Below are 26,479 nucleotides of genomic sequence, written 5' to 3'. Positions count from 1 at the left end.
TTCTGATGTTGCCGATAGCTCTGGCATTACCATTTCATCTGGATAGAATTCTGTTTATCCAGAATGGAAAAGGGCCCACGCAGCCATTTCTAATACAGCTCTGGCTTTGAGAGTTTGTTTCTTACCTTAGACAGTGTTTGAGACTTGAGATACTTGTATGTCCCAGGTGTCGCTTGATCGACAACAAGAACGAGGAAGATACACCCAAGACCCACCGCTTTGTGGATGTGTAAAATATAAACTGGCATTTATTTTTGTTTTAGCTCTTAAAACCAATTGTGAAATGAGAGATTTGCTGGAGGAAGACGTGGCTTGGAAATGATAAATGTGAGCAGAGAATACCAGAAAAGACTCATTAATTCACATGGGAGAGGAAGAGACACTGGGGGGATCAGCCTCTCCTCCTTCATCCCACGGCTCCCACGATGGGCTCTGGGCCAGAGAGGCGGTGCCAGGGCTTGTGAGCTGCAGCCTGGGCAAGTGCAGGGCCACCCACCCTGCACCTTCCTAGTCCCTCTCATACAGCCGCCCGTATAGAGCTGCCGTCACCAGGCCAGAAGACAGCCCTCTCTTCCTCAGGAAAGAGTAATCATTCTCCCAGCCAAACTGATCAGGGGTTTCCAGGGTCATTCCTGAGGTAAGAAGCAGAGGAAAGACATAGGAAGTACTGAAGTTCCCCCACAGGTGAAACTCAAATCTCCCTGTGGCCTCTGTGATCTCCTGCCCACAGGTGTCAAAGCCAAGACCCCCACACTTGACCAGGGCGCAAGCTTGAACGTAGTAAGTGCCATGCACAGTGTGAAGACCATCAAAGACCCCCAGGGCGTACAGCTCCTTGGACAAAGTAGGCCTCTGGTAAAGCAAATGACAGCAGAGGCCATTTGCACAGACACGGAGGTAGCCTTCCCTTCCCCACACAGGGACCAGGGTGAAATGATCATACATCATCTCAGAGTGAAATGTGGGAGGAGCGTTCATGTTCCATTCAGCAGCTCTGTCACAGTGGACTTCCTGAGCATCCTTTTCACAGTATGGATCGCCTGCCAAGAGTTCTAAAAACTTACTATGGGATGGGTCCATTTTCTCCGTGGCATTCTCTGTACCAATGAGACCCAGTGGATTTTTGGCTACTTGTGCAATTATAAGATGACCTCCGGAGCCTTCCATGTCATGGTGCCAAAAGGACTTCAGAGGGCTGTGTATACCACTTCCAGTCATCCCCAGAGATGGGTGGTGGATGTTAGCAGCTAGAAAGTTGATGCCAAAAGCGATGGCAAAAGCTCTCTGAATCTGAATGGCTGCCAAGAGCGGGAGCTGGTTCATCCAGGCAGTTGGGTACACGATGTGCTTCACCTCAGAGTCTCTGAGGAGAATAATGGCAGGGTCGAAGAACAATATATCAAAGCAGGTGAAGATGCCAAATTTGCCAGCAAAGGGCGTATCAAAGATGATGTGATCCACTTTGAGAGGGGCATCAAAAGCTGCCTCAAAGTAGAGGTTGTGTTTGCGGTAGCGGTCAACAAGTGTTCCATTATTGCTGAACACGACATTCGTGTTAAACTGGTATCTTCCATCCTTTGGGCACCCTGGGTCATTGCTATGACAAGGCTGCTTCGTCCCGAGATTGGCCACCACGAACATATCTCCCTTGATGGCCATACAACTCAGGCGCTGGAGGACCTAAAGAAAAAAAAACAGTATAAATAAATGAATTTTTTAAATCCTACCTTTGTCTTATAATCTTAAAATAGAAAAGTACCTGTATTGTGTCTATAATATATAAATGGCTATCATAAATCAGTAAAAAAAACACTGCAGAAAATGGGCACAGGATATGAAGAGGTGATTCATAGAAGAACAAATATGAACATCTGAGAAGATACTCCACCAGATTAGTAATGATGAAATGCAAATTAAGATAATATCACCTTGAACCTTCATGAGATTGGCAAAAATTCAAAAGGTTATTCTATCTTGCATTGACCAAAAGGTGGGAAAACAGGCACTCAGACTATTACTAGGGAAGTAAAGTGAAATAAAGATTTTTTGAAAGGGAAACTTAGTACTCTTCAAAATAATTTAAAATGTGCATATTCTGTAGCTGAGAAATTCCATTTCTAGGAATCTCACCTTACAGAAAAACTTGGACATATTTACGAAAATATGTGTACAAGGATATTCATTGCAACATAATAGCAAGAGTTTTTTAAAAAGCATATAGCATGCTAAAAGGGGGATGTCTAACTACGAAATGTGTAAAAAGAATATAGTTGGATGCACATCAAACTGTTGATGGCAGTTTCTGTAGGAAGAGAAGTAGGGTGATGGGTGGGGTGTGTGTAAAGATGGGCTTTCATTTTTTTTTTTTTTTTTACTTCTGATGTGATTCGTTTGTTTTCTAAGTGTATATTCATGTATTTCTTGTGTAATTAATAGAACAATCCAGAGATGAGTAAAGGCCCCATAGTACCGGACATTCTTTAACTGAACGAATATGTAGCGCAGAGAGTTTGGGGAGTCCGGGTTTCTGTTTTAGGATCCTAGGGTCTCCTTTCAGTCTCATTTAACATGCTTGGCTTTTGGCCCCTGGCTTGATTCATCTCTTCACGCCTTCAGCCTACTGAGGAGGAAGGCTGGGACCCTCACGTACCTCCGTGTCATTGAATCGGTGGGGCTCCAGGCACGGGTTCCACCTGACCAACCGGGGAGATGGCATGAAGTCCAAAAACGGGTAAACAGATGTTCTTGTAAAGTTGAATCCATGAATGCCATCTTCTGGAAACACTATAATCTGTACGCCCTGTAAGTCAAAAACATCAAAGTATCGCTATCACAGAACAGGAAGCCCCCCTTCTTTCATTTGTTCACTCTTTCGTTCACTCGTCTGACAGCCATCAAGCAGCTGTTCTGTGCCAGGAACCAGAGCTATAAAGAGGGCGGCTGGACTCTCCTCAGGGATCTTAGTCTCGGGGAAGCCGTCTCCGCCTAATGGTGAGGGAACACAGGGCTTTAGAAACAACCATTAACCGTACCTGAGGTCGTGTCAGAGAAGGAGGGAATGAGTGAAAAGGGAGCAGAAAGCAGGCATTTGCCAAGCAGACGGTCAGGAGGGGTGTGGAGTTCCTGATAGTGCAGGGGAGGATGGGACACAGTTCAAAGGCATCCGATTCTGGGCTTCGTCACAGAGGGGGTGTCTCCAGTCCCGTGGTTTCCACTCATTGTGCATCTTAATCGGATGGGGCCCTTCCTTCTGAATAAAACACACTTCAGGGGCGATGCTGGGTCCCACTCCTAAAAAGTCTGCTTCATTTGACTGTCAAAAGTTCCCCAGGTGATTCTTTTCTTTTTTTAAGCTTTTATTTATTTATTCTGAGAGCGAGAGCAGGGGGAAGGGCAGAGGCTGAGGGAGAGAAAGAATCCCAAGCAAACTCCACGCTGAGCAGGGAGCCCAATGCAGGGATCGATCTCACGACCCTGAGATCATGACCTCAGTTGGACGCTTAACCGATGGAGCCACCCGGGGGACCCGCCCTGGTGACTCTAATGTGCAGCCAAGTTTGGGACGCACTGGGCTGGTGGGTAAAAGTGTGCTGATTTCGGCATAGAAATAAGGATTTGCTCTGACCTGTAGTTCTCCAGCTGGGAATGAGGAGGCTCCCTTCAGAATTCTAACCACCACACAGCCTTTGTCCCACACCTGGAGACACCCTAGGCTCCCTGACAGTGATAGCCCGGGGTGCCTGTGACGTCTGCAGTAACCTAATGAAATCCAAACAAGTGGGGTGCCCTCAGCTCTCATCATCAGGGCCGCCTTCTCCTGCTGCTCTCCACTTACAGCTTAAAATGTCAATGTGAAAGGTGGAGGAGGAAGGCAGAGAAGGTATGAATAATCTAAAATAAGAGGCAATTTGAGTCACTTATTTCTGGAATGCACTGCAAACTTTATATTTTTTCTGGTTAAAAAAGCTTCGAAAGTTTAACTGTAGGAAACTCAGAAAACAAAATATTAGTTAATATTAGTTTAGTTTTTCATTTTTTCTCTGTATAATTGAGATAATAAGTATTTATTATAAATAATAAAACAAGACATGTTTTCCATATTGACTTTTCTCGCTACCTAGAACGTCAAGACTACACAGGTACCTTCAGAAATATCATTTGCAATGGCCACATTCTATTTAAGAGGCCACCCCAATTCATCCTTTATCAGTGGACATCTGTCTGTTTTGTTCCCAACTTACGGTGAGCGTCTGCATTCAGGGGGCTCAAAACACTGAATGAGTGTTGTTTACTACAAGTCTTTGGATCTCTGATTATTTCTTTAAAATGAAGTCTTATAAGTGAAAATACTGGCTCAAGTATATGAAGAGCTTTCAGTTCTTTACACTGTCAAACAGCTTTCCAGAGAGATGATGCAAGTATATACTCCTTCCAGGAAACTGTGAGATTGGTCATCTTATAGCACCTTGTAAAGCAAAGTCATTGCAAACTGGGAAATGAAGCAAGATGAAGAATGTCTGCCTTTCTAACACATGCTAGGGTACTGTTTAACAGGCTCAAGGATTATTTATCTAGTGAGTGTATCACTGTTTGGCTTTGTTATTTAATAGAAGATCACCTCAAAGATGATAATTGCATTGCCCTGTAGGATTTTAGCCAGTTTTGTATTGATTCGCAAATTCATTTCAACATTCATTTGACTAATACCCTTCTGTTCCTCAAATGCTCTTTTGACCAGCTTTACCATCTTACTGATTTCTTTATTAATCAATGAGTTAAATGACAGTTTTGACCCACGGCCATCCTATATTTGTATTAGAGTCATGTTTTTAACTTCTTGAAAATTATACTTGGACAAATGTTTTCCTTTATTAAAAACAAAACTCTGAGAACATTGAATGGTTCCCTTGGACAATAGCACTTAAATTATGTATATATATTAGATTAATACTAAGGTTAAATTGCATTTCCTGAATACATATTTTCCAGGAATGAGAAGAGGAACCAAACCTGAGCCAGGGCAGAACTTGGGGTCTGATGTGATTACCACTCCATCTAGAAAGCAATTAGCACTCCTGATAAATGAGCAATTTTCTGAAAGACCTCGATGAGATCAAGAACTCATTAAGACTGCCACCAATGCAGTTGACTGGCCAGCCTAATATCTTAAGTTGGACTCTTGTCCCTCCCCAGAAATCTCTCTACCGAGAGGGAAATACTTCGGTTGGCTTGTTCAGGAGCCCCTGGCTTCCAGCAAGTCTGATAGAAGCGTTTCACACAGGCTTGGCATCAGCGTGTCTTAGAAGGTGCTTTGACACATACAACCACGCAAGGGAACCGAGCTGTCTGTAAGCACTAAAAATGATCAGATCAACAGCTTCATCCCTGCCCTTGGACCACACACAGAAGGGACGATGCCTTGCAGCCGGCCTGGGTTCAACAAGAACACGGCATAGGTTTCCTTCGGGGGCAGGTTATCGAAAGGCAGGGAAACAGTCGCGGTCTCTGGGGTTCGGTACGGCATTTGCAAATGTCTTAGAACGGTCTTATGGACAGGATGGAGAAGCAAGAGGAGGTTGAGGTTTCAGCGCCGTGCAAGTAACCTCCTCTGCACGGAATGCTCTGGAGTGGATCTGTGTCATCCAGAGGTCTGAGGACACAGCCTGGGATTCTTTTACACTGACTTCAGCAAAGACATCAGTGAGGTGTGTATCAAATGTGTGAATGACGTGAAGGCAACTGATAGGTAGGATGTCAGTAAAGATCCCCAAATAGCCCGACAGGCTGGAATGATGACATTTCACAGCATAAATGTGAAGTCAGGCGCTCAGGTTAAAGACATGAACTTCGTAAGTACGGGATGGCAATTGGCAGCATGTGTGTCTGTGTGTGTGAAAAAGGCTCGGGGGTGTGAGTGGACAGCAAATGCCTTATGAATCCACAGTGCAAGGTGTCTACCAACAGTTCTCTGGGGACAACGTCTCACACGGGAACGGTGCTAGACCTCCTGCACCCTGCCCTCGTCAGACAGACTAGGGAGAACTTTCCACAGCTCTGGGCACACAGAGAATCTGGAAAGTCTTTGGTGGAAGGGCTATATAGCCTGGGGGAGAGATGCCGGGTTTGGGGGTGGGGGGCTGGGTCATGACGGCCTTCCTCAAATCTGAGGAAGACGGGCGCGCTGCGGTAAGGCCCTCAGTTGGCTCTGTTTAGCTCGGAGGACAGAAGGATGGGAGGCAGCTGCAGGGAGGCCGACTGTTCATTGAACAGAAGTCCCCACTCTCTCATGAGACAGTGAGTGCTGGGCTACAGAAGGCGTTCAAGGAGATACTGGATGTGGGGCTTTGAACAAGAGAGGAGTGTCTCCCATCAGAAGCAGCTGGACCAGGTCTTTAAGTTCCCTTCCAATATTAGTTTTATACGTGTGTATACTTTTTAAAAATAGCCTATAATTTTACACACACGCACACACACACACACACACACACATAATGGGTTAGAATTTTAAAATGCAGCACTAGAGAGTGGCTGTCCCAGCAACCCTGACCGCCCTGAACAAAGACAGGACTGCTTGGGGCCGGGCCTGCTGGCCTCACCCGTTCTGGCCTCGAGGCTCACGGACGAGGGAGGTTGTGCTCACGTGGGCTTTACCTCCTGTCAGGCAGGGCAGGGCCAACTCATGCAGCAGCGCTTGGGCTCCCCACCACCAGGTGAGAGTCCAAACTTCCCTCTGGTTATGGGTTTCCCAACAGGGCACTTTCTTGCGGTCACATCTGGCACCCACATTTCCCCCTGCGCCCCACCCTTCCTGGCGGGAATGGCACGTGTGGGCCAAGCAGGAAGCCTTCACAAAGGCTGACACCGACCGCCCTTTGTCCATCTCCGTCATGTCTGCACTGAGTTCTCAGCCTGTTCGTGGTCTGGAACAGGGACCAGAAACAAGCCCCAAATAATCTGAAGGTGGCAAACAGCAGTCCTGCAGATGCCTACTATTTTCAGTGCCTCAGCATCAGAGACCCTCATGCCTGGTAGTTTCCAGATTTTTCTGTGCATGGGAATCCACTGGAGAGCCTTAAAAAAAAATCCCAGTGCCCAGCCCACACCCCCCTCCCCTACCCCTTGCGCGACTCTGCGGGTATGAGACCCAGGCACCCACTACGCAAGCAATCCGCCTCTGCACAGCCACATTGAGAACCAGGGATCTACTCTGGGCTTCTCGGACATGAGATGAAAAGCAGCACCTGGGGTATAATGTCGATGGATGGATTGACTCAGCAGGTCGGGGGCGGTACCCAAATTCTGCACTTCTCACAGGCTCCCGAGGGCTGCCCTGGCGGGCTGATGCATGGACCACTGAGTCGCGAGTCCCTGGCCAACTGACTACTCCTGCTCCGCTTTACCAACTGCACTAATTTTCCAGAGGGGCTGCAGGAACCACCGACCGAGCTGCCCTGTTCTCCTAGACAAGCCAGTGGGGGTCCACCCTGGAGCATTTCTTGCCTTTTGGGCTGCGATCATCACTTGCTGTTCATAGATGTCGAGGTTCTGGTTCATCAGCTCCAAGGCCTGCTGGCGGCTCATGAGAGCCAGAGGGTCGGGAGTCAAGATCGACTGGTGCTCGTACACGGCGGCCATGTAGTGTTCAGCCTCATGGTGACCGGCCACGCGGGGCTCCTCGGCGTGGACTCCCAGGGCAACCACGGAACAGCCGCAGAGAAAAAGAACAAGCTGGAGGCCGGCCCCAGACATAACGCAGACTGTAAATCTGGAACGTAAGGAGGCAAGGGGAAAACAGCTGAGTAAAGAATCCTGCCAAGAATGTAACTTTTGCAGCTGTGATTTATTAGTCCCAGCAATGAAACCTACCCACCTGATACTGCAGCTCAAAGATTTGTTTCCTGTGCCTAATAAAAGTATGTGTTTCTCTCCAAACACGTAGCGAGCTACATTTAAAATGGCTCGCGGTGTGAATCTGGTTTTAGAACGTTTCCAAAACAGACCCAGTGTTTGCCACGATTTTCTTACCTAGGGTTCAGCAAAACGCCAGCATGTTACCACTCGCCTTCCTAGCCATGCACTGAAGTTTTAGGCAAGAATGATTACTGTGTTTATTTTACATAATTCTGGGACATAGTCCACATCCCACCACCTGCCCTCTCTACACACAAGCACGTCGGCCATCTATACCAGCTCTGATCATCGTGATCCTGATAACACAGCTCGGCTTTCCTGGCCATAAAAATCCCATGGATTAAAATTCTCCCAGCCTTTCTTTGGTCAGTAATGAATATAAAGGGTAAGTCCTTCTTAGCACAGCATTCTTTATTTGGTGCAGAGAAGCTGCTGACTTCTCCTTAAATGCCAGGATCTACTCTCTGCTCTGGGAAGGTAAAAAGAAGTCTCCCAATCAAAGCACTTTTTTCCTCCTCCCTGAATTTACAATTATCAGTGCATATCATCACCTTCCCAACCTCTATCTGCAATTCCAGAACTCTTGCTCCAAAGCCTAATCGCTTGGAAATAAAATCCTTCTGCAGTGATAAAATGCAATTTTCTAGAAAATAAGCTATAATTTTCTAGAAAATATACTAGACTTTTCTAGAAAGTAAACTCCGCTTTGTAGGTGCTACCATAAGAGATTAGAAGTAAATTAGGACACTGACAATGACACTTCTTGCCGTTTTTCCCAAGAACAGGAGTTTTTATTTCTAATAGTTGTGCGTTACAGCAAATAGTCCAATTCCGCCTTGAAAAGCAGCCTGGCCTTCCCGGCTGGATGCCCTCCCCCCGACATGCAGATTCTCCAGGGGCTGTGCCAAGGCCGGGCCCCTTGCTCTGTGGAGAGGTTCTGGGGCTGACCAAGTGCCCAGGAATCCGGATTAAACATCAAGATAACAGAGACAAATCAAGGAATCCTATCACTGCTTTTTAAAAAGACAGAGACACCCTGTCCAAGTCTGACTCATAACTCCCGTGTTTGCATTTTAAAACCAAACTCTCCAGGCCGCACATTTCCTCTTATTTTGCTCTTAAAAGTTCCAGAAACAAAAATAGCCACAAGTATTTTCAACAACGGAACAAGGACGAGGGATGCTCAGTAAGGATCCTTGCAAAAGCAAACGCTTCTCAGGCAGAGGAGGGTCCATCCTGCCTGCCTCTCTCACACTGTTACTTCTCGTCCCAGGGAAAAAGTGCACCACATACCAAACCCCGGGACTTGCTGCCATCCATCTGGGACACTGAACAATGTCTGAAGATTAGAACAAGGCGCCTTTGAGTAAGCAGTCATGAGTTTTTGAGTAAGAAACAAAAGTATAATTGATAAGCTCTCTTATCTGAGTTTTGCCTCTGAAGACCAGCAAGGAATAATTTTAACAGTCTCGAAATCTAGTATCCATTCCCCCTCTGGCTCCATAATGATGATAATGGGGAGTGGCCTGGGAGGGCGGCTTCATGTTCAAAGACACATTCCCTGTATTTCTCAAGCATTAGGCAATGGCCTCACTAAGAGGTGGGGAGACTGAGGCTGGGGGTGGGGAGAGTGGTGCGAACCAGTGCCCGGTGGAGCCAGGTGAGGAGTTCCTGGGGCCCAGAGTGTCCCCGTTCTCAACTAAGAGCGGTGTGTCACCGATTTACCTGGGGACAGAGAACATGTGTTTAAAGTCTCAGGACCTGCCACATAGTGAAACCAGGAAACTGTGGAGCCAGCAACATACCACATTTCTTTCTGTTTTGAGAAAATAAAATTTAGATTATTTACAAAAGGTGCCTGGTAGGAGAGCTGTAAATGGCAATCATTTGTGTGTGAACAAAGGTGGGTCGATAATAAGAGGTTAGGCAGATTCTACCAGGTATTCAGGCTTGAAAGAAGCAAGCTTAATGAGCTAGGAGAGAAGGAGTAATTATAATAAAAATAGCTACAACAGTTTGCCCTTCCTGAAGAGTGGGGAAATAGCAGCCAGTTGAACCAAATTGGCTAATGCCGGCTTTCCCTCTTTATTTGGCACTGCACAAATGTCTCAGAAAAAAAACAAACAAGGCCCAAGGAAGGGACTTTGAAGGGCATACCAGGTGGGGGGGGGCAGTTTTCATGGGGCAGGACATCATCATCCAGATCTGGTTTCCAGGGGTTACCAGGGGCTGGCTCACAACAGAAAGCACAGGCGGGCTGGGGTGTGGGGGATCCCTGAGAACAAGAAGGTTCTGGAAGTCCTGGTGTTCTTGGAAACCCAGCAACAGATCTCTCTTTAGAGCTGGTCCAGGACCTGGACCATAAACAAAATGGTGAGTAGAGGTGTATGCTCAGCCTGAAGAGGTAAATACACACCGTCTTCCATTGGAGGGCATCTGACATGGAAGCTCAAGCTGCAGGACAGGCTGGCGCGAAGGCCCCATCTAGGTGACAATGTGCCTCCATACCCTGGTTGGTCCACTCGGCTCACCACAACCCTCTGAGATGGGGGCACGGGCCCACGGGGTGCCCCGAATCCCCCTGCCAGGAAACAGCAGAGCCGGGAGGGTGCTCACTTCAGACATCCATGACACCCCCGACTGTGAGCCAGATGCAGGCAGAGGTGTCGGGGTACAGCCCTGAGCAAGCCGGCCCTTCCCCGGTAGGCCCCCCCCCCCCCGCTCAGGATGGATGGGGAGATGGGCCACAATCAAATCAATCCCTAGGATGTCAGACAGCAGCAAGTGCAGAGGAGAAATAAAGGCAGGGAAGGGGCCAGGGAGGGCCTGGCCTGGGTGGGGGACAATTTTAAACACGAAAGGCCTCAGTGAGGTCTGCCAAAGGTGAGAGAGGAGGCCATGTGGATGCCTGGGGGGAGTGTTCCAGGCAGAGAGAACAGCTGGGTCAGAAGGTCCAAGTGGGAACTTGCTGAGTGGCTTCAAGAAACAGCAAAGAGAGCAGTGGGCTGGAGCCCAGGGCAGAGGAAGGCAGCAAAAAATGGAGTCAGAGAGAGAAATAGCAGGCCCCACTCCCTGGTCTCTCACACCTCCCTGCACTTGCCCTGTCCTCTCCATTCTCCTCCTGCTGGAACAGCCCATGAGATCCAGTTCAAGTGTAAGTCAATCACGACACTCCTCTGCTCAAAGTCTCCCAGTGACTCCCCACTTCACGCAGAGGAAAAGCCACAGACCTTATAGCATGCCAATAGGCATGATCCAGGAGGCAGGAACTCATTGACAGGGTGCGGAGAGATTTGCTGGAGTGACATCTTTAAGCACGCATCCTGATCTTTTAACTGCCCCAGAGAAGACCCTGCTTCTCATTTCCCCCCATGAAAAATATTCCTCTGACCCTAATCCTGGTCAGGAAGATTCTTGTGATCGGTGAGAAAAAGAAATCAAAGTCTAAATTACATGGCAATCTATTTTGTGGAAATTTGGTAACATGTCAATCACCAGTTATTTTTATACACATGAACTTTTATTTCCACCCTGCTAAGTGATTCATCTTGATAACTAGCTGTATTTCCTTCCTTGCCATATTATTACAATAGTATCTTTTGCAATAAAATGAAAGAATTATTATTATTTTTTAAAGATTTTATTTATTTGTTTATTTGAGAGAGAGAATGAGAGAGAGAGAGAGAGAGCACATGAGAGGGGGGAGGGTCAGAGGGAGAAGCAGACTTCCTGCCAAGCAGGGAGCCCGATGCGGGACTCGATCCCGGGACTCCAGGATCATGACCTGAGCCGAAGGCAGTCGCTTAACCAACTGAGCCACCCAGGCGCCCCTGAAAGGATTATTATTAAGATGCTCTTAATAAGATAATTTCAGAGGCAGGTATACACATTTAGAAATTTATATATAGAACTATTGATCATTTTCATAAAAGATCTTGTCATTCTTTACTTGTCAGGGAGAATAACAGTCCAATGACTGGGAAAGGAGGCAGGAAAAAGCAAAGGAAATGGCATATCCTGTGGAACAAAGCCGGAGGGACCTGCCAAGTCGTTAAGGAACCAGCACGGTCTATGTTTCTGTGTGTATCTGACAGAATGCCCCCAAAGACATTGTAAGGTTCCAAATGGTTTAAAATTTATTCTCATGAAGGTCGTGATATCCTTGTCTAGATTCTTTTACATAAGGAGAAATAATGTCCAATCTCCACCTAATTTACAGAATCTGAATTTAAAGAAATCCCAAAAGAGACCTTTTATTTCCTAGAAAGCCTCTTGTTTTCTGGTTCTCCCCCATCTGCTGCTGCTAGTCGTGAGCTCATCCATGACTGGCCCCTGGAATAGGAAGCCCCACAGCAGTTTTAGCTTGGACAGTTTTATGCAAACGTATCCACTGACAAGACTTTTGATGGCTCCATCGGAAATGTCAAGTGTAAACACTTGTGAGTGGCAAGTGATGATAACGTCAAGAGTCAAACCTGAACTCAAAACAGCGAATAAATTACCCGGTCCTCTGAACTGACCTGCTAAGTTGTGATTTCACTTTTTTAAAAATTCCACCTATTATTTTAAAAAAAGAGAGTGACATACAGAAGTGTAACTTTGGACCAGACCTTTGATGAGGGCCTATTTCTGTCTCGTTGACTAGTTTATCTTAGGACACCAAACGAGCAACTGAAGGATCATGACACTTGAACCTAACTATAAATCATCTCTTTTCCTCAAATGGGAAATACCTTCATAATTTAAGTAAAATAAAACTTCTCCCTGAAATGCCCAGGTGTTTAATGCAAGAAGGCACTTTCTTTTTTTTAATTTAATTTAATTTTATTATGTTATGTTAGTCACCATACAGTACATCATTAGTTTTTGATGTAGTGTTCCATGATTCATTGTTTTCGTAGAGCACTCAGTGCTCCATGCAATACATTCCTCATTTTCTTGGGTGGACAGAAAGAGCCCCAGCGGAGACCGAGTCTACAGGTGCACCACTGCCACCGTGTGGACAAACTGAGGATCATCAGCCCAGGTCGGTTTGCTCTTCAGTTAACACAGAGCAAAGTGATTGTTAAGCAGTAAATGTATGGTGTTTTTCCTCCGTTCCTTCTCCTTTTCGTTTATAACACTTCATCTATCTCTTTTACAGTGGAAAAACAGAAAAAAAAAATAGATTTTCCCAGATGTGGGCCTCATGAAAGCTGTTTTTTATTTGCCATGCTCCCAGGACCTAGGGCATCGTCTGTATTCACAAGTTCTAAATTTGTTGCGATTTCTTCTCTCACAGTGGTACACTCCACAGGGTGTGATTGGATGTGCAGAGTGACACAGCCCATCCACACAGTGACAGGCAGCACAATGAACGGGGAAATCTAGCCGAGTTAAGGGATCTATAAGGACAACATTTCATATCGACGCCACATGGCATTTTACATGTTACATGCTAATATTTTCAAATCATTTTAGCATCCATTATTTCAGTTTATTTTCCTGTTGCATAAAGCAGCGAAAGCAAACAGTAAAGTTCTATTCTCATGGCGAGGGAAAACTCCAGCACTAGTTAGTAGTGACAATAGAGTGGAAACCAGGTCCCCTGGCTCCTGGTCCAGCCCTCCCAGCACATGTTGAAGAACTGGGGCCATTGATCAGTCAAACCTTCAAAGACCACTGGGCAGACTTCAATTTAGCTGCGGCAGAAATAAGAGATTCACAGTAGCACTCACAGGGGAGATTCCAGGTGGTCAGACCACAGCAGGGAGATATCGAATGCGAGCATGCCTTCAGAGTCACTGGAGGGCTGGCCCACACAGATCCCTGTGCCCCCGTGCCCGGAAGTTTTGATTCAGCCAGTGTAGGCCCGGGCCTGAGAATCTGCATTTTCTAACAAATTCCTAGCTGACGCTGATGTTGATCCTCCCGGCATGGGGTCACACTCGGAATGTCGCTGGGCTAGAAGTTAAAGGCACAGAGATCCCGTATTCTGACTCCTATCTTTCCCTCACGTCAAAGACATGAGTCTGAACCATCACCTTTATTTCCCGGGTGCCTCCCCAATAGGGCGGATAGAATTTGGGCTGATTTCCAAGTGTTTCCACCATATTTAGTGAAAATAAGCAGCAAAGTATTTAAATGCTCAAACCAAAGGGAAAAAACCTCCCCCAAACAATTAGGTCCATGTCAGCTCAAGGATTCAGTGCTTGTCCTTAGTCTTAACAGGAACATCATCGTAAAACCAGGTTGTTACTGGTTTTCCTTTGTTTAAATAAAGGTCCTGATTTTAAAAGAATAAAACAAGGGCAACAGATAGATATTTTGTAATATAAATAGAGAAGCCATCTCTACATTTAAATTATACATTTATAGACAAATACATAGGTAATCTGAAAAATCTCCTATGTTCCGCAAAAATGTGTCGGTTTCCTTCTCAGAAACGTTATCTGAAATGCTTAGGGGTCAAAACTGAATCACTGAGGATGGAAGTCTTAAACTGTGGTCCCGAGTTGACCGGGGAGCAAGGAAAGAGCCAGAGAAGGCTTCCTCTGCTGCCAGTCAGTCTTCAGAGAAAAGGATGACGGGGCCGCTTGCAGCCACTCTGCTCTTCTGGAGTATTTATAGCTTCCAGTGAGGCTTCCCCTTCTTCATCCTCCAAGAATGATCATCAATTTCTCTGAAATGAGCCTCAATGACTGCCAGCATGGCATTGTTTTTCAAAGCCCTTGGGAAGTTTCTCCTCCATTTCCTTGTTGGAAACTAGAGTCATTGGAGGAACCACCTTCTAGACCATGAAGACCTGAAGGCTGGACATCTAGGAGAAACACACCCAGTGCATGGAAAACATGATGTCCCAAAACCACAGGTCAAATTTTTCCAGGGAGATGTGCTCAGGAATGTGGGCAATGGAAAGGCTCTTTGTGATCATTAAGTGTCTGGACACAACATCTCTAAGGCTGGAGCGGGTGAAACATCACCATAAGTCCATCCCCCCTGTGCTCTTAGGTGCCAGTGCTCAGAAGTGAAAAACCAGATCCCAGGACCAACACGATGGTGGCGATGCCCTGGATGCAGACCATGAAGAACAATGGGAGGAGTGCTACAGCCAGGGAACCAGGTTCCCCAAGGCAAAAGAACAATCCTTCATAAAATAGCCTGGAAACACTGAAAATGAATGATAGTAGGAAATGTGAAAGAAACAACAACAACAACAAAAGCTAAAGCAAAACACAGCACTAGACAAAAACATGCCAAAGTCCACTTACTTTCTCCTGTGGAGAAGCCAGGAAGTATATATTTGGAGGAGGCACAGTCAAGATCACCAAGAGAGAAAGCAAAAGGCGGGCAAATGGGTCCAAATGCTATGGGTCCTGAGTATCTAGGGAGGATACTCTTTTTGTTGTTGTTGTTGTTGTTGTTGTTGTTAAGATTTTATTTATTTATTTGACAGAGAGAGACACAGCAAGAGAGGGAACACAAGCAGGGGGAGTGGGAGAGGGAGAAGCAGGCTTCCCGCCGAGCAGGGAGCCCGAGGCGGGGCTCCGTCTCAGGACCCTGGGATCATGACCCGAGCCGAAGGCAGACGCTTAACGACTGAGCCACCCAGGCGCCCCTAGAGAGGATACTCTTGACACGAGCACGGTGGGAACGTGTGGGTGACCCACAGCATAGGCAGGTGGTCAGTCGTATTCAGTTAGAGGGCAGTGCACAGTCAAGAATGACAGTGACCTTCCAGCCTATTCACTAACTTGGCTGTCTTCTCCACCCATGGTATGGCAAAGGTATAGAGAAATGGTCAGCATCTCCACCTTTCTCTCTCTTCCTGGAGGCACCGAGGGGGTTTGTTTTCTTCTGCTTTGGTTAGATCGGTAATTACATGTGTGCCTCTGGCAAAGGTCCCAGCCCAGCCACAGCTGCATACTGGTTACTAACCCAAGTCCCGTTGCCTGATGCCCTCCAGACCTGCTGGAGGGCAGACCTCCGACTGGCCCTCCTATGTCCTGCAGCTTTACTTGGCATGAGAGTCCAAGTCTTCCAAGCGCAGGGTTTTCTGAGGCTGGCGGAAGTGTGGAGTTGAATGGGAAGGTCTCAGACTCTTCCATGATAGGCTGGTGCTACGTTCCTCAGCACTAGAGGCAAAGCAGAGAAGAGTCTAGCACTTCTTCGGAAAGAGATCACTCTTAAACTTGAAGGGGACCAATATCCAGAGCGAGGATTTAACCCAAATGGATTTTGTCCAAAAGCCTACATTCTTTTTATGTTACTGCACTCAAAACAATGGGAGGAAGCATTTGATTAAATAAGTGACATTGGGATGACTGAATTACAAGCAATTTTTTAAAAAGATTTTATTTATTTATTTTAGAGAGGAGAGGGAGAGGGAGTAGCAGGTTCCCTCCTGAGCAAGGAGCCCGATGTGGGACTCAATCCCAGGACGCTGGGATCATGACCTGAGCCAAAGGCAGATGCTTAACCGACTGAGCCACCCAGGCACCCTGAATTACAAGCAATTTGGAATTAAGTTTAAACATCTTAGGCCATATACAAAAATAAACTCAAAATCAAGAGTTAACTATTGAATGATAGGAAAACTGGCATAAATTAGAATCTGATATCAGATACTTGATTAAACCACTTGCTAAAATTTGAAGCTCAGTTAACATAATAGAAGAAACAGATTGACAAAAATTTAAAATTTTTTTTTTTTTTTAAGATTTTTATTTATTTGCGAGAGAGAGAATGAGAGACAGAGAGCATGAGAGGGAGGAGGGTCAGAGGGAGAAGCAGACTCCCTGCCGAGCAGGGAGCCCGATGCGGAACTCGATCCCGGGACTCCAGGATCATGACCTGAGCCGAAGGCAGTCGCTTAACCAACTGAGCCACCCAGGCGCCCCAGATTGACAAAAATTTATATGGAAAATATAAACATCAAGACAACAGTTATAAACAGGCAATGAACAGGAACACATTTAAATGAGAAGAAAACAATCATAAACAAACACTGAAAGATTTTAAACTTATGTACAAAATAAACATTAACTGGTACTATTCCAAGGTATTAAATTTGAAAAAAAATTAAGGTAAACTAGTAAAGTGATAATGAATAGCAATTTTTTACTGGGGGAAAAAAAGGTTGAGAATTCCTTTTATGAATTACTTCTCTGTAAAGTCTACTTCTGGAACTTTATCTTAGGAGTTATTCCAAAAACAAGTTAGTTGAAATGATAGCATACCATGGAAGTAAAGAATACAGGCTTTTGAGTTTAACATATCCAAGTTCAAATCCTGGCTCTGATTTACTCATTTCATAACCTTGAGTAGGTTATTTGTAATAACTAAGCTTCCGTTTCTTCATCTCTAAGTCAGAAATGAAAATATCTGATGTAGGGGCACCTGGGTGGCTCAGTCGTCAAGCGTCTGCCTTCGGTTCTGGTCGTGATCCCGAGGTCCTGGGATCGAGCCCCACATCGGGCTCCCTGCTCGGCGGAAGGCTCCTTCTCCCTCTCCCGCCCCCCCCTACCCCGCTTGTGTTCCCTGTCTCGCTGTCTCTCTGTCAAATAAATGAATAAAATTAAAAAAAAAAAAAAAAGAAAATATCTGATGTAAAGTACTTAGTGTTCAATAAATGGACACCAGCTAAAACAGAAGAATGACTCCCAACAGGTGAAAGTTAGAAACAAACAATATTCAATATGAACAAAGTTATGAAAATTAATGTGTATAAACCAGGTGGAAGATTAAGCAAACACTGAGAAGACAGTAATGAAGACTCTGATGATGGACCATATTTAAGATGTGCTAAATAGACATAAAAATGTTTCTATATTTACAATGAGAATAGCTAAATAAAACATGTACACATGTGAACAAAGACTGGAAAAGAATGTGAATTAACAAAAGCATGGCAGTTCATCTTATGGGGATTTAAAATGTTTTCTTTAACGTTACCCTGTTTTGCCAATAAATGAAAAACATAAGAAAAAAAATAGACAGCTGAGACTTCTGGTGTATAGTTTGGCATACAAGGAGCCTAGCAGTAGCCATCCTATTATTAATAAGCCAAAACCTGAACGATCTGAAAACCAAAAAGTCTTAATGATTTCAGAGAACTGAGGTCAAAATTAGAGAGACAGACAGGTGGACTCAGAGGATCACCACTTAACTGGAGCAGCAACCTCCCTGGGAACAAGGACTAGCACAGGAAAACTTAAACTGTAACTGACAAACTTTGGAGGCTCCAGGCGGATCAGCCGGAGAGTTAAACACTTCATGAGGGCCAGGCTTTGGTGAGTTTTTCCTCCAGGAGCTCTACCAGGTTCTCACGGTGAGCACTGGGAAGAAATCTCGTGTTTCTGGCACGGAGAAGGGGAAAGTAGCGAGAGCATTCTGTTCTTCACACGGCCTGCCCTCAGGAGAAACTGTTTCACCTGAACTAACCGATTAAGGTTGTATCAGAGCCTTACTAACCCCAAGGAAGGGCAAATACCCACCTCAGGCCTCCTCTCGCCATCCTGTGAACTTGTGAAGTTCACAGTCCGAGGCACAGGCTCTCTACGAGACTACCCCAACTCCAATACCCAAGTCCACTAGGCTGACGCTGGGGGAAGAACTAAGAGGGTATCTGTCAGAACAATCAGCTTTCCCTAAAGCCCTGCCCAGTGACTTCATTTAAACTGCTCTGGCCCCCAAGGGACTCGCGAGCGCTCCCAGTTACAAGGAAGGCTGGCAAGAATGCTGCATTACCGGGCGCCCGGGTGGCTCGGTTGGCTAAGCGACTGCCTCCAGCTCAGGTCATGATGCTGGGGTCCTGGGATGGCACCCCACATCAGGCTCCCAGCTTATCAGGGAACCTGTTTATCCTGCACCACTGCTCGTGTGCTCTCTCTCTCTCTCTCTCAAATAAATAAATACAATAAAAATGCTGTGTCACCACCTTGAGTAAGATCAAGCTTTGCCAGGTAAAATACCGGAAAGCCAAACTTTCATTGATGATATGATTATCTACAAAGAAACCCAAGAGATTCTATAAGCAAATTAGTAAGAAAATACAGTAAAATACTTAGATTTAAGACCAACATATGAAAATTAATTGCATTCTAATACAGAGGCCCTCTAAAACTAGAAAATGCAAATAAATAAAAAGCAAGGTACTTAGGAATAAATAGAATAAGTATAATGAACTATTTTTATGGAAAGACATTAAGGAAGAATAAATGGAGAGATATGCTTATGGCATAGACTCAAATAATATAAAGACTCAATAATATAAAGACATTGTTCTATCCAAATTAATCTACAAATTCAATATAATTCCATTTGAAATCCCAAGGAGTATTTCATGGAACTTGATAAACTGATTCTATAACATGTATGAAAGAGAATAAGGCCAAGAATAGATCTGGTAGGCAGAATAATGGCCCTTTAAAGATGTTCACATCCTGGGGTGCCTGGCTGGCTCAGTCGGTTAAGTGTCTGCCTTCGGCTCAGGTCATGATCCCAGAGTCCTGGGATTGAGCCCCGCATCAGGCTCCCTGCTCAGCGGGAAGCCTGTTTCCTCCCTCTCCCTCTGCTTGCCGCTCCCCCTGCTTGTGCTCTCTCTCTGTCAAATAAATAAATAATATCTTTTTAAAAAATTGCCTAACTTAAAAAAAAAAAAAGATGTTCACATCCTAATCCCCAGAACATGTATGTTGGGTTATATGGCAAAGGGGAATTAAAGTTGCTGAAGAGCTGACTATAAAATGGAGAGATTATCCTGGATTATGTGGGTAGGCTCAATGCAATCACCAGCGTCTTTATGAGTGAAAGAAGTATAAGAAGGAGAAAGACAGGTTTTGGCCTGATATTGCTCCCCTTGAAAATAGAGCCAAGAATGTGGGAAAGCTCTAGAAGCTAGAAGGAACAAGATACGGATTCTCTCTTAAAGGCCTCCAGACAGGAATGCAATCCTGCCGATACTTTATTATCCCAGGGAGACCCATTTCAGACTTCTGAACTAAGATAATAAATTTATGTTGTTTTACTTTAAGTTTGTGGTTATCTGTTATAGCAACATAGGACACTAATTACAATAGACAAGACGGTTTCAAAAGAACAAAGTAGAAGGACTGTCCTACCAACATAAGACTTATTTTAAAAATATAGAAATTAAGGGCGCCTGGGTGGCTCAGTTGGTTAGGCGACTGCCTTCGGCTCAGGTCATGATCCTGGAGTCCCGGGATCGAGTCCCGCATCGGGCTCCCTGCTCAGCACGGGGTCTGCTTCTCCCTCTGCCCTCTTCCCTCTCGTGCTCTCTGTCTCTCATTCTCTCTCAAATAAATAAATAAAATCTTAAAAAAATATATATATATAGAAATTAAGATAGTGTAGGATTGGTGTTGGGATGTAAAAAAAGCAGATTCCAGAGACAGACCATATATATATATATATGGAAACTTGATGGATGTCAGAGGTGACATTATGGATGAGAATTATGGTATCCGTTGTACCATAATGGACAACGGATATTCTGGGAAGTTTTTTTAAAAGATTTTGTTTATTTATTTGAGAGAGAGAGAGCTAGAGAGCAGGAGTGGGGAGAGAGGGAGAGGGAGAAGCAGACTCTCCACTGAGCAGGGAGCCCAACGTGGGGCTCGATCCCAGGACATGACCTGAGCCGAAGGTAGACGCTTAAGCAACTGAGCCACCCAGGTGCCCCATTTTCATGTATTTCTTAAGCTCAGGGCTTGGTACATATGTATGTGTCAATCCCTGTTCCTATTCATGTGTCTGAAAAATGTCATAAATGTTAAATATAGACACATTTTAAAGTGACTAAAACAATAAATCACAGGTCAGCTCCAAAGAACTCAAAGGTTATGATACAGAAAGAAGTTAAAGAGCTTAAGCTCTTCATCGTGAAGCTGTCCCTCACCTGGGTTACACCCCAGCGGTTCAACTCAGAACCCTGGGAATCAGTCAGAGATTCTGCCCTAGAGTGGATTCTTTGTTTTGCTGACACAGCAAATGGATCATGTTTGGTACAATTTAAAAAGTGAAAGGAAGCGGCTGTAATGAAGGCTAATGGCCACACAGAAGAAACACGAAAACAGAAACATTTAACCACGGGTACCATGTTTCCTAGGTGAGAGCTGCTGCCCCCTCCCCCAGGGGCCGCCCCGCAGTGTGGCGTTCTGTCATACGGAGAAATACCAGAGTACGGTTTCTAAGCCCTTTCAGATCAATCTCTCATGTCCTCAGAGCATGACATACAGTTATACCATCTCTGGTGCACTTTACACGAAGTAAACATGTTTCTTAGTGATTTAATGATCGCTGATGCCAAACTACCCTCAATTTAAATTAAAAAAAGCAAAAACAAAAACAAAACCACAACCGAACACACAATGGATGAAGATAGGCTAAAAGAGGGACATAATGTTTCTTCAGTTTCCCGGGGGTGCTTCTGGATCCAGCTCTGGGTCTGGCTGGCCACTAAAATGTGGACCAAAGGTGCTTGCCCGTCCAAGCCAAGGGCAGAAACCCAAACTTTCTCTAGGTCCCAGGACAACTGGGAAAAACTCCCAGTGCCAGGCCCCTGCTAAGAGGACTTCAACCTGACCCCGACACCTCAATAATAAAACTGCTTTCCACTGGTTTTGCTTCAAGCCTATTTCTGAGCTTTGGTACTTTGCAGTCCATAAATTTAGCTAGAGGCAAACAAAATCAATTTAACCTATTTTACTCAAAGAACCATTTTATTATATATTTTATTTTCTGCTGTTCATGTTAATGTATTTCTCCCAGCACATTTCGTGTTGTAGTTTTCAATGTTGGTTTTAAAAATAGTGTTCTACATAGATTTCCCGTTTTTGTTATTGTTGCTTGCCTTTTGATGGTATTTAAGATACTTGGTTTCAGTTTTCTCTTCTTTTATTTCAGCCAATTTTCCTTTCTTTTCAGCCATTCTATAATATATCACAAATAACCCTAATTCATTTCTTCATTTGATAACCACTTTCCATCTTGATAAAATATGTTTGTGAGATAATTTCTCACAGGTGCAGCTGGTGTTATGTGCTTTAAATAATCACAAGGATTTTTAGTGTCATTGTTAGTTTACTGAAATTAAAACACACTATCCTAATTTGGGGGCCTCGGGAGTTACTATAACCTTTAGAAGCCAATGAGAACAAAGGCAAGAGAAATGCAGCTTAAATTAAATTAAATCTCTGTACAGCTTGCAGCCCACTGATAGATCCCTGAGACATGCACAGTGTGACCCTCCTCAAGGGACTCATGACCGCCTTAATGCCTTCATGTTTATGTTTTATTAAAGAGTAAAAATAACCTTATCTTAACAGCAGCTAGCCCCTCCCCCAAGGTCCTAAAAGCCTTGCTTCAAAATTCCTTAGGAACTTACTTTATCTCTATCCCGCCCCCACCCCCAAACTTAAAAGTATGTAATCAGTCACTCCTCACAATCCCGGGGCAGCTCTTCCAGCCCATGGGTCCTGTCCCCATGCTTTCATAAAATCACTTACACCAAAAACGTGTCAAGAATTCTTAGCCATTCGCTCTTGAACCCAAACCTCTTCCAAATTTCATCACTCTGGCGCCCAACCTGGGGCTCGAGTCTTTTCATCGGAACTCTGAGCCTCGGTGCAAACTTGAAGAGTAGAGTAATTCCTCTTCGCTTGCCTTTACTTTCATTTCAGAGGCTTTTCAAGGAGTGTGCTGGCTCTTACTCGAACACTTTCATGTCGATTGCTCAGGCTGCAATCCTCTAGCCCTTTGGGGAGGGACTCTTTGGGGACTCTTTGCGGAGGGACTCTTTGGGGAGGGAAAAGCCTGCCTTTTGGCTAGAAGTTAGTACCCCAGCCAGAATGGTAGTAAGACCCAGAAACTTGAGGCCCTCTCTTTATTCCTGTCCTTTTGTTTGTTTTTCTTTATTCCTGTCCTTAGGCTTGAGACAGCCTCCTAAGTCACGAGGACGCCTGCCAATCTTAAGACTCCCATGTGAGGTTTCTTCCTCATTGGTCTAATGTGATCCCCTTCACATCTCTGGGTCTAGCCGCTTCAGGCCAGAAACTAGTACCTGATTGAATCAAAATCCCATTGGGGACCATTTCCTAGGCAAGTCGGCTGTAAGGACTACACGTGTTGGAATGTTGCTTAGATCATGATGGATTTCTATTTTACTGTTTTTCATCAATGTTCCCTACTAGTTAATGAAGTTACTAAATTGGGTAATTTCCCCTTGTAAAACTTTTCTGGTGTTTTCCATGGGTTAGAAATGGCAGGTTCTTCACAGCATGGCAGGGCATGGTATTTTGGTCAATTCACCGGCACCCACTTGTAGTCTAGAATGCAATGGGGAAGCGAGGGGACACAGGCAATCCCTCCTATGGGGCCTTTACTTTACAGCAGGGACGGTGATCAATGGTGATTTTGTTGGAGGGATGCCTCCAGTCACTTGAACACCCGGAACCCCCGACATATCCTGTGTGGGACACCACCCAGGAGCCAGGAGCGATTTTTGATAATGGACCTTCTCTAGGCTTCTTCAGTTCCCAAGGACTTTCCCATGGCATGCCTTTTAACCCACTGGAAACAATTTGGGATTGCAAAATTTAAGAAAGAACTGATCTTCTTTTCTAACACTGCATGGCCTCAGTATGATCTACCAGATCTCTTCTGGTAGGAAACAAGGCAAACCGAACTGAGGTACCCTATGTTCAGCCTTGAATGGCCCTAAATCAGGACCCGATCTAAGGACCTCTTGCAGAATGTGTCTGGCCACTGATGAGGCTGATAAACTCCCTCCTGATATACTGGATTAATGTCTAAATAGGCCTCCTCCAAAAACCCCAGGTTGCTGGAGGAAACACAGGCCCTCCCTAATGAAGGGGATATTGACTCTCTCTCCCTGTTCCTCCCAACAGACTCAGGTTACTTTAGTTGTACACTTTGATGACTGTCTCTCCTGTTTAGAGAGCATATTATCATTACATTAGCCTTGTCTTTTAAAACAATTAGACTCATTCCTTCTTTGACCTCCTTCCATGGACAAATAAAAGCAAACAAAAAATTCCAATAAAACAACCAACAAATAAAATTCCATGTCTACCACCAATGAAAGTAATAAAGAATATGGTTAATGCTTACAAAGTCTGCATGGAAGGGCCTTGGGTAAATCACGGAAGAATCCTATAATCACAGTTGGATTGAAAGGAGTTGCTCCCAGTGCTGGCTAATCCTGGGGAGGAGGACCATCATCACTTCTGCTCAATCATCAGATCAAGTGAGCAGTGGAACGCTGTACCCTGAACCAAAGATAAAAGGTTAAAGCAAGTTTAAACAGTCTCATTGACTTTTCCCTTTGCTAAAGGACAAAATCCAGTCAGTTGAGAACTTATCCTTTTTGCAAAACCAGTTAATGTGAATTCAGGGGATCTGTTCCAGTTTATAGTATAGTTTTCACCACACTTCATACAGAGTGCTTTTGCTCGTGATTCTTTTGACACAGAAGTAGACACAAGGCCCACCAACTGACTAACCATCTGCACAGTCTGTGGTGCCAATCTCAAACTAGCCTTGAACCTGTGAATCCAAACTAATCAACAGTATTACTCTGGTAACAGGTAATCACACATTTAATTGTTAACTGATGCCTCTAGCAGAGGTATAGAGCTAGTGGTTCCAAGACAGGCTGCAAATCAAAATAACGTAGCAGCTTTAAAAAAATATAGGTGCCTAACTTGTTCTAACACACTGATTTAGAAAATACAGTGTAGGGCCCAAGCAATTGTATTTTTAAAAAGTTTTCCAAATGATTCTGATGCAATGGGAGTCGAGACTGTCACATAGGTACTAATATAAACAATCCCACATGATAGAGAAGCTTGGGGTCGATGCTTCTCAAACAGAGACAGGAGACAAAAAACAGGACTACCCAAAGCCACACAAAGAACACTTTGCATATTTCTGGAATGTCAATTTCACTTGACAGGTAGTTTAAAATGTCATTTTTATTTTGGGTGGTGATTACATAGGTACATCCAATTGTCAAAATTTATTTAACATTTAAGACCTGTACATTTAATTGCATGTTCATTTTACCTCATAAAAAGACATTTATATGAAAATATGGATATACTTTGGAGTGGAATGCAAGATTTGCATTTACATTTTAGAGGAACTCTGAGCCATCAAAGAAATCTCCCTCTTTGATGAGCTGGCTACCTTACACAGGCTAGTCCCCAAATCCAGAGAGGCCACCATTACACTCTCTTCTGTTTAGGGTGGGAGGTTAGGGCTTGACATGCTGAAAGGAAGACCTTTTGGAGGGGCCCAGGACTATGGTTTGAAAATCTCTGGGCTTAGAAATCCTTTCACTTCCAATGCTTTTCATTCATTTGTCTACCCATGACCCACTCCCCTCTTCTCTCTACTTTCCACATATTACTTGTCTTTTTGCTTTAAAACACTCAAAATCCTCAAAAATTTAGTCACTCTTTGCTGTGGAGATGGTTTAATGACTCGGAGGCTACATCCATAGAAATCATACATTGCAAGCATCTTTTTCCCCTCAAAAATGCGTGGTGTTTTGTGGGTTTTTTATTTTATTTTTGAGCCACCCCAGCGGCCCTCAAAAATGCGTTTTAAAAGGTTATCAGCTACAGGGACTGGTCGACAGGGACTGAACCTAAGAATTACGAAAACCCACAATCCCTGATTTTGGAAAAGACAAGAACGGAGGGTGAATGGAGAGGAAGAGTGGGTGAGTAGCAAGAGTTAAAGAAAACAATGGCCTTTTACTTTTAACTAGGTTCAGGGGCGCCTGGGTGGCTCAGTTAGTTAAAACATCCAACTCTTGATACTAGCTCAGGTCTTGATCTCAGGGTTGCGAGCTCACGCCTGGCTAAAATAGCTAGGTTCAAGGGTTCCTCTTTGTCTCCGGTAGCCTAAAAGTACAAGTTTGGGATTCTGAGAAATGGTGTGAGCAGTTTACTTTCTGTCTCTTGCTTATAAATTCGGTGTCATCTGTAATATTGGGGTAAAGAGTACATCCGTTTATGGATTTAATTAACGTGCACTAGTTAATTACTATGTTTCACGAACTGCATAGTTGTGAAACTTCTTCCCAAAGTTACAAAAGCGTGTATAAACCAAAAAGCACGTAGCAAACGTCTAGGACTCAATGGGCGCAGAAACACAACACGACCCAAAGTCAACTTTGCACTACGCTAGGCTCCACCCAGCCCACCCGGGTCCCAGCAGCCTTTGCGAAGCCTGCCCTCGACCCCTAAAGCATGGGGAGGGGGCAACGGGGGGCGCGCGCCACGCCCCCTTGCACTCGCGCTCCTAGCCCTCCCGCTGCCCCACTATGCGCATGCGCCACTCGCCTTCTCAGGTCCCCTGACGGCTCCGGACGGTAATTAGAGGGGGCGAGAGGCCTCCGAGGTTTGGCCCCTCACCTGCTTGGCATAGGCCGTGGACTCCTGCTAGTCCCGCCTCCTTCCGACGCTCTGACCCGGCGACTGGAGGAGCTGGGCAAAGGGCACGGTTCTGATTGGAGAAGGAGTGTGTTTACCCTGCGAGC

At 44.9% G+C, this 26,479-nt stretch overlaps 1 protein-coding gene across 1 annotated transcript; it reads right to left on the bottom strand.

Annotated features, from left to right (window-relative positions):
* Positions 1-213: 213 nt before the first annotated feature.
* Positions 214-26,398, bottom strand: BTD (biotinidase). The gene is made up of 5 exons (XM_021678790.1): positions 26,283-26,398; positions 24,043-24,200; positions 7,501-7,765; positions 2,651-2,800; positions 214-1,680 (listed from the first exon to the last, which is right to left on the bottom strand). Exons 2-5 carry the CDS (start codon positions 24,051-24,053, stop codon positions 508-510), a joined length of 1,599 nt encoding a protein of 532 aa, XP_021534465.1. The 5' UTR covers positions 24,054-24,200; positions 26,283-26,398; the 3' UTR covers positions 214-507.
* Positions 26,399-26,479: the final 81 nt, after the last annotated feature.

Source organism: Neomonachus schauinslandi, chromosome 1 (genome assembly GCF_002201575.2).
Source record: "Neomonachus schauinslandi chromosome 1, ASM220157v2, whole genome shotgun sequence".
NCBI lineage: Eukaryota > Metazoa > Chordata > Mammalia > Carnivora > Phocidae > Neomonachus > Neomonachus schauinslandi.
The sequence above is the reverse complement of the archived record's forward strand: the minus strand, read 5'-3'. Positions and strand labels throughout refer to the sequence as shown.

Coding starts and splice junctions, on each gene's coding strand:
- BTD (XM_021678790.1), bottom strand. Junction 2,801..7,500: donor TGATGATCGCAGCCCAAAAG/GCAAGAAATGCT, acceptor TTTGACTTACAG/GGCGTACAGATTATAGTGTT. Junction 1,681..2,650: donor ACCGATTCAATGACACGGAG/GTACGTGAGGGT, acceptor TTTTTTCTTTAG/GTCCTCCAGCGCCTGAGTTG.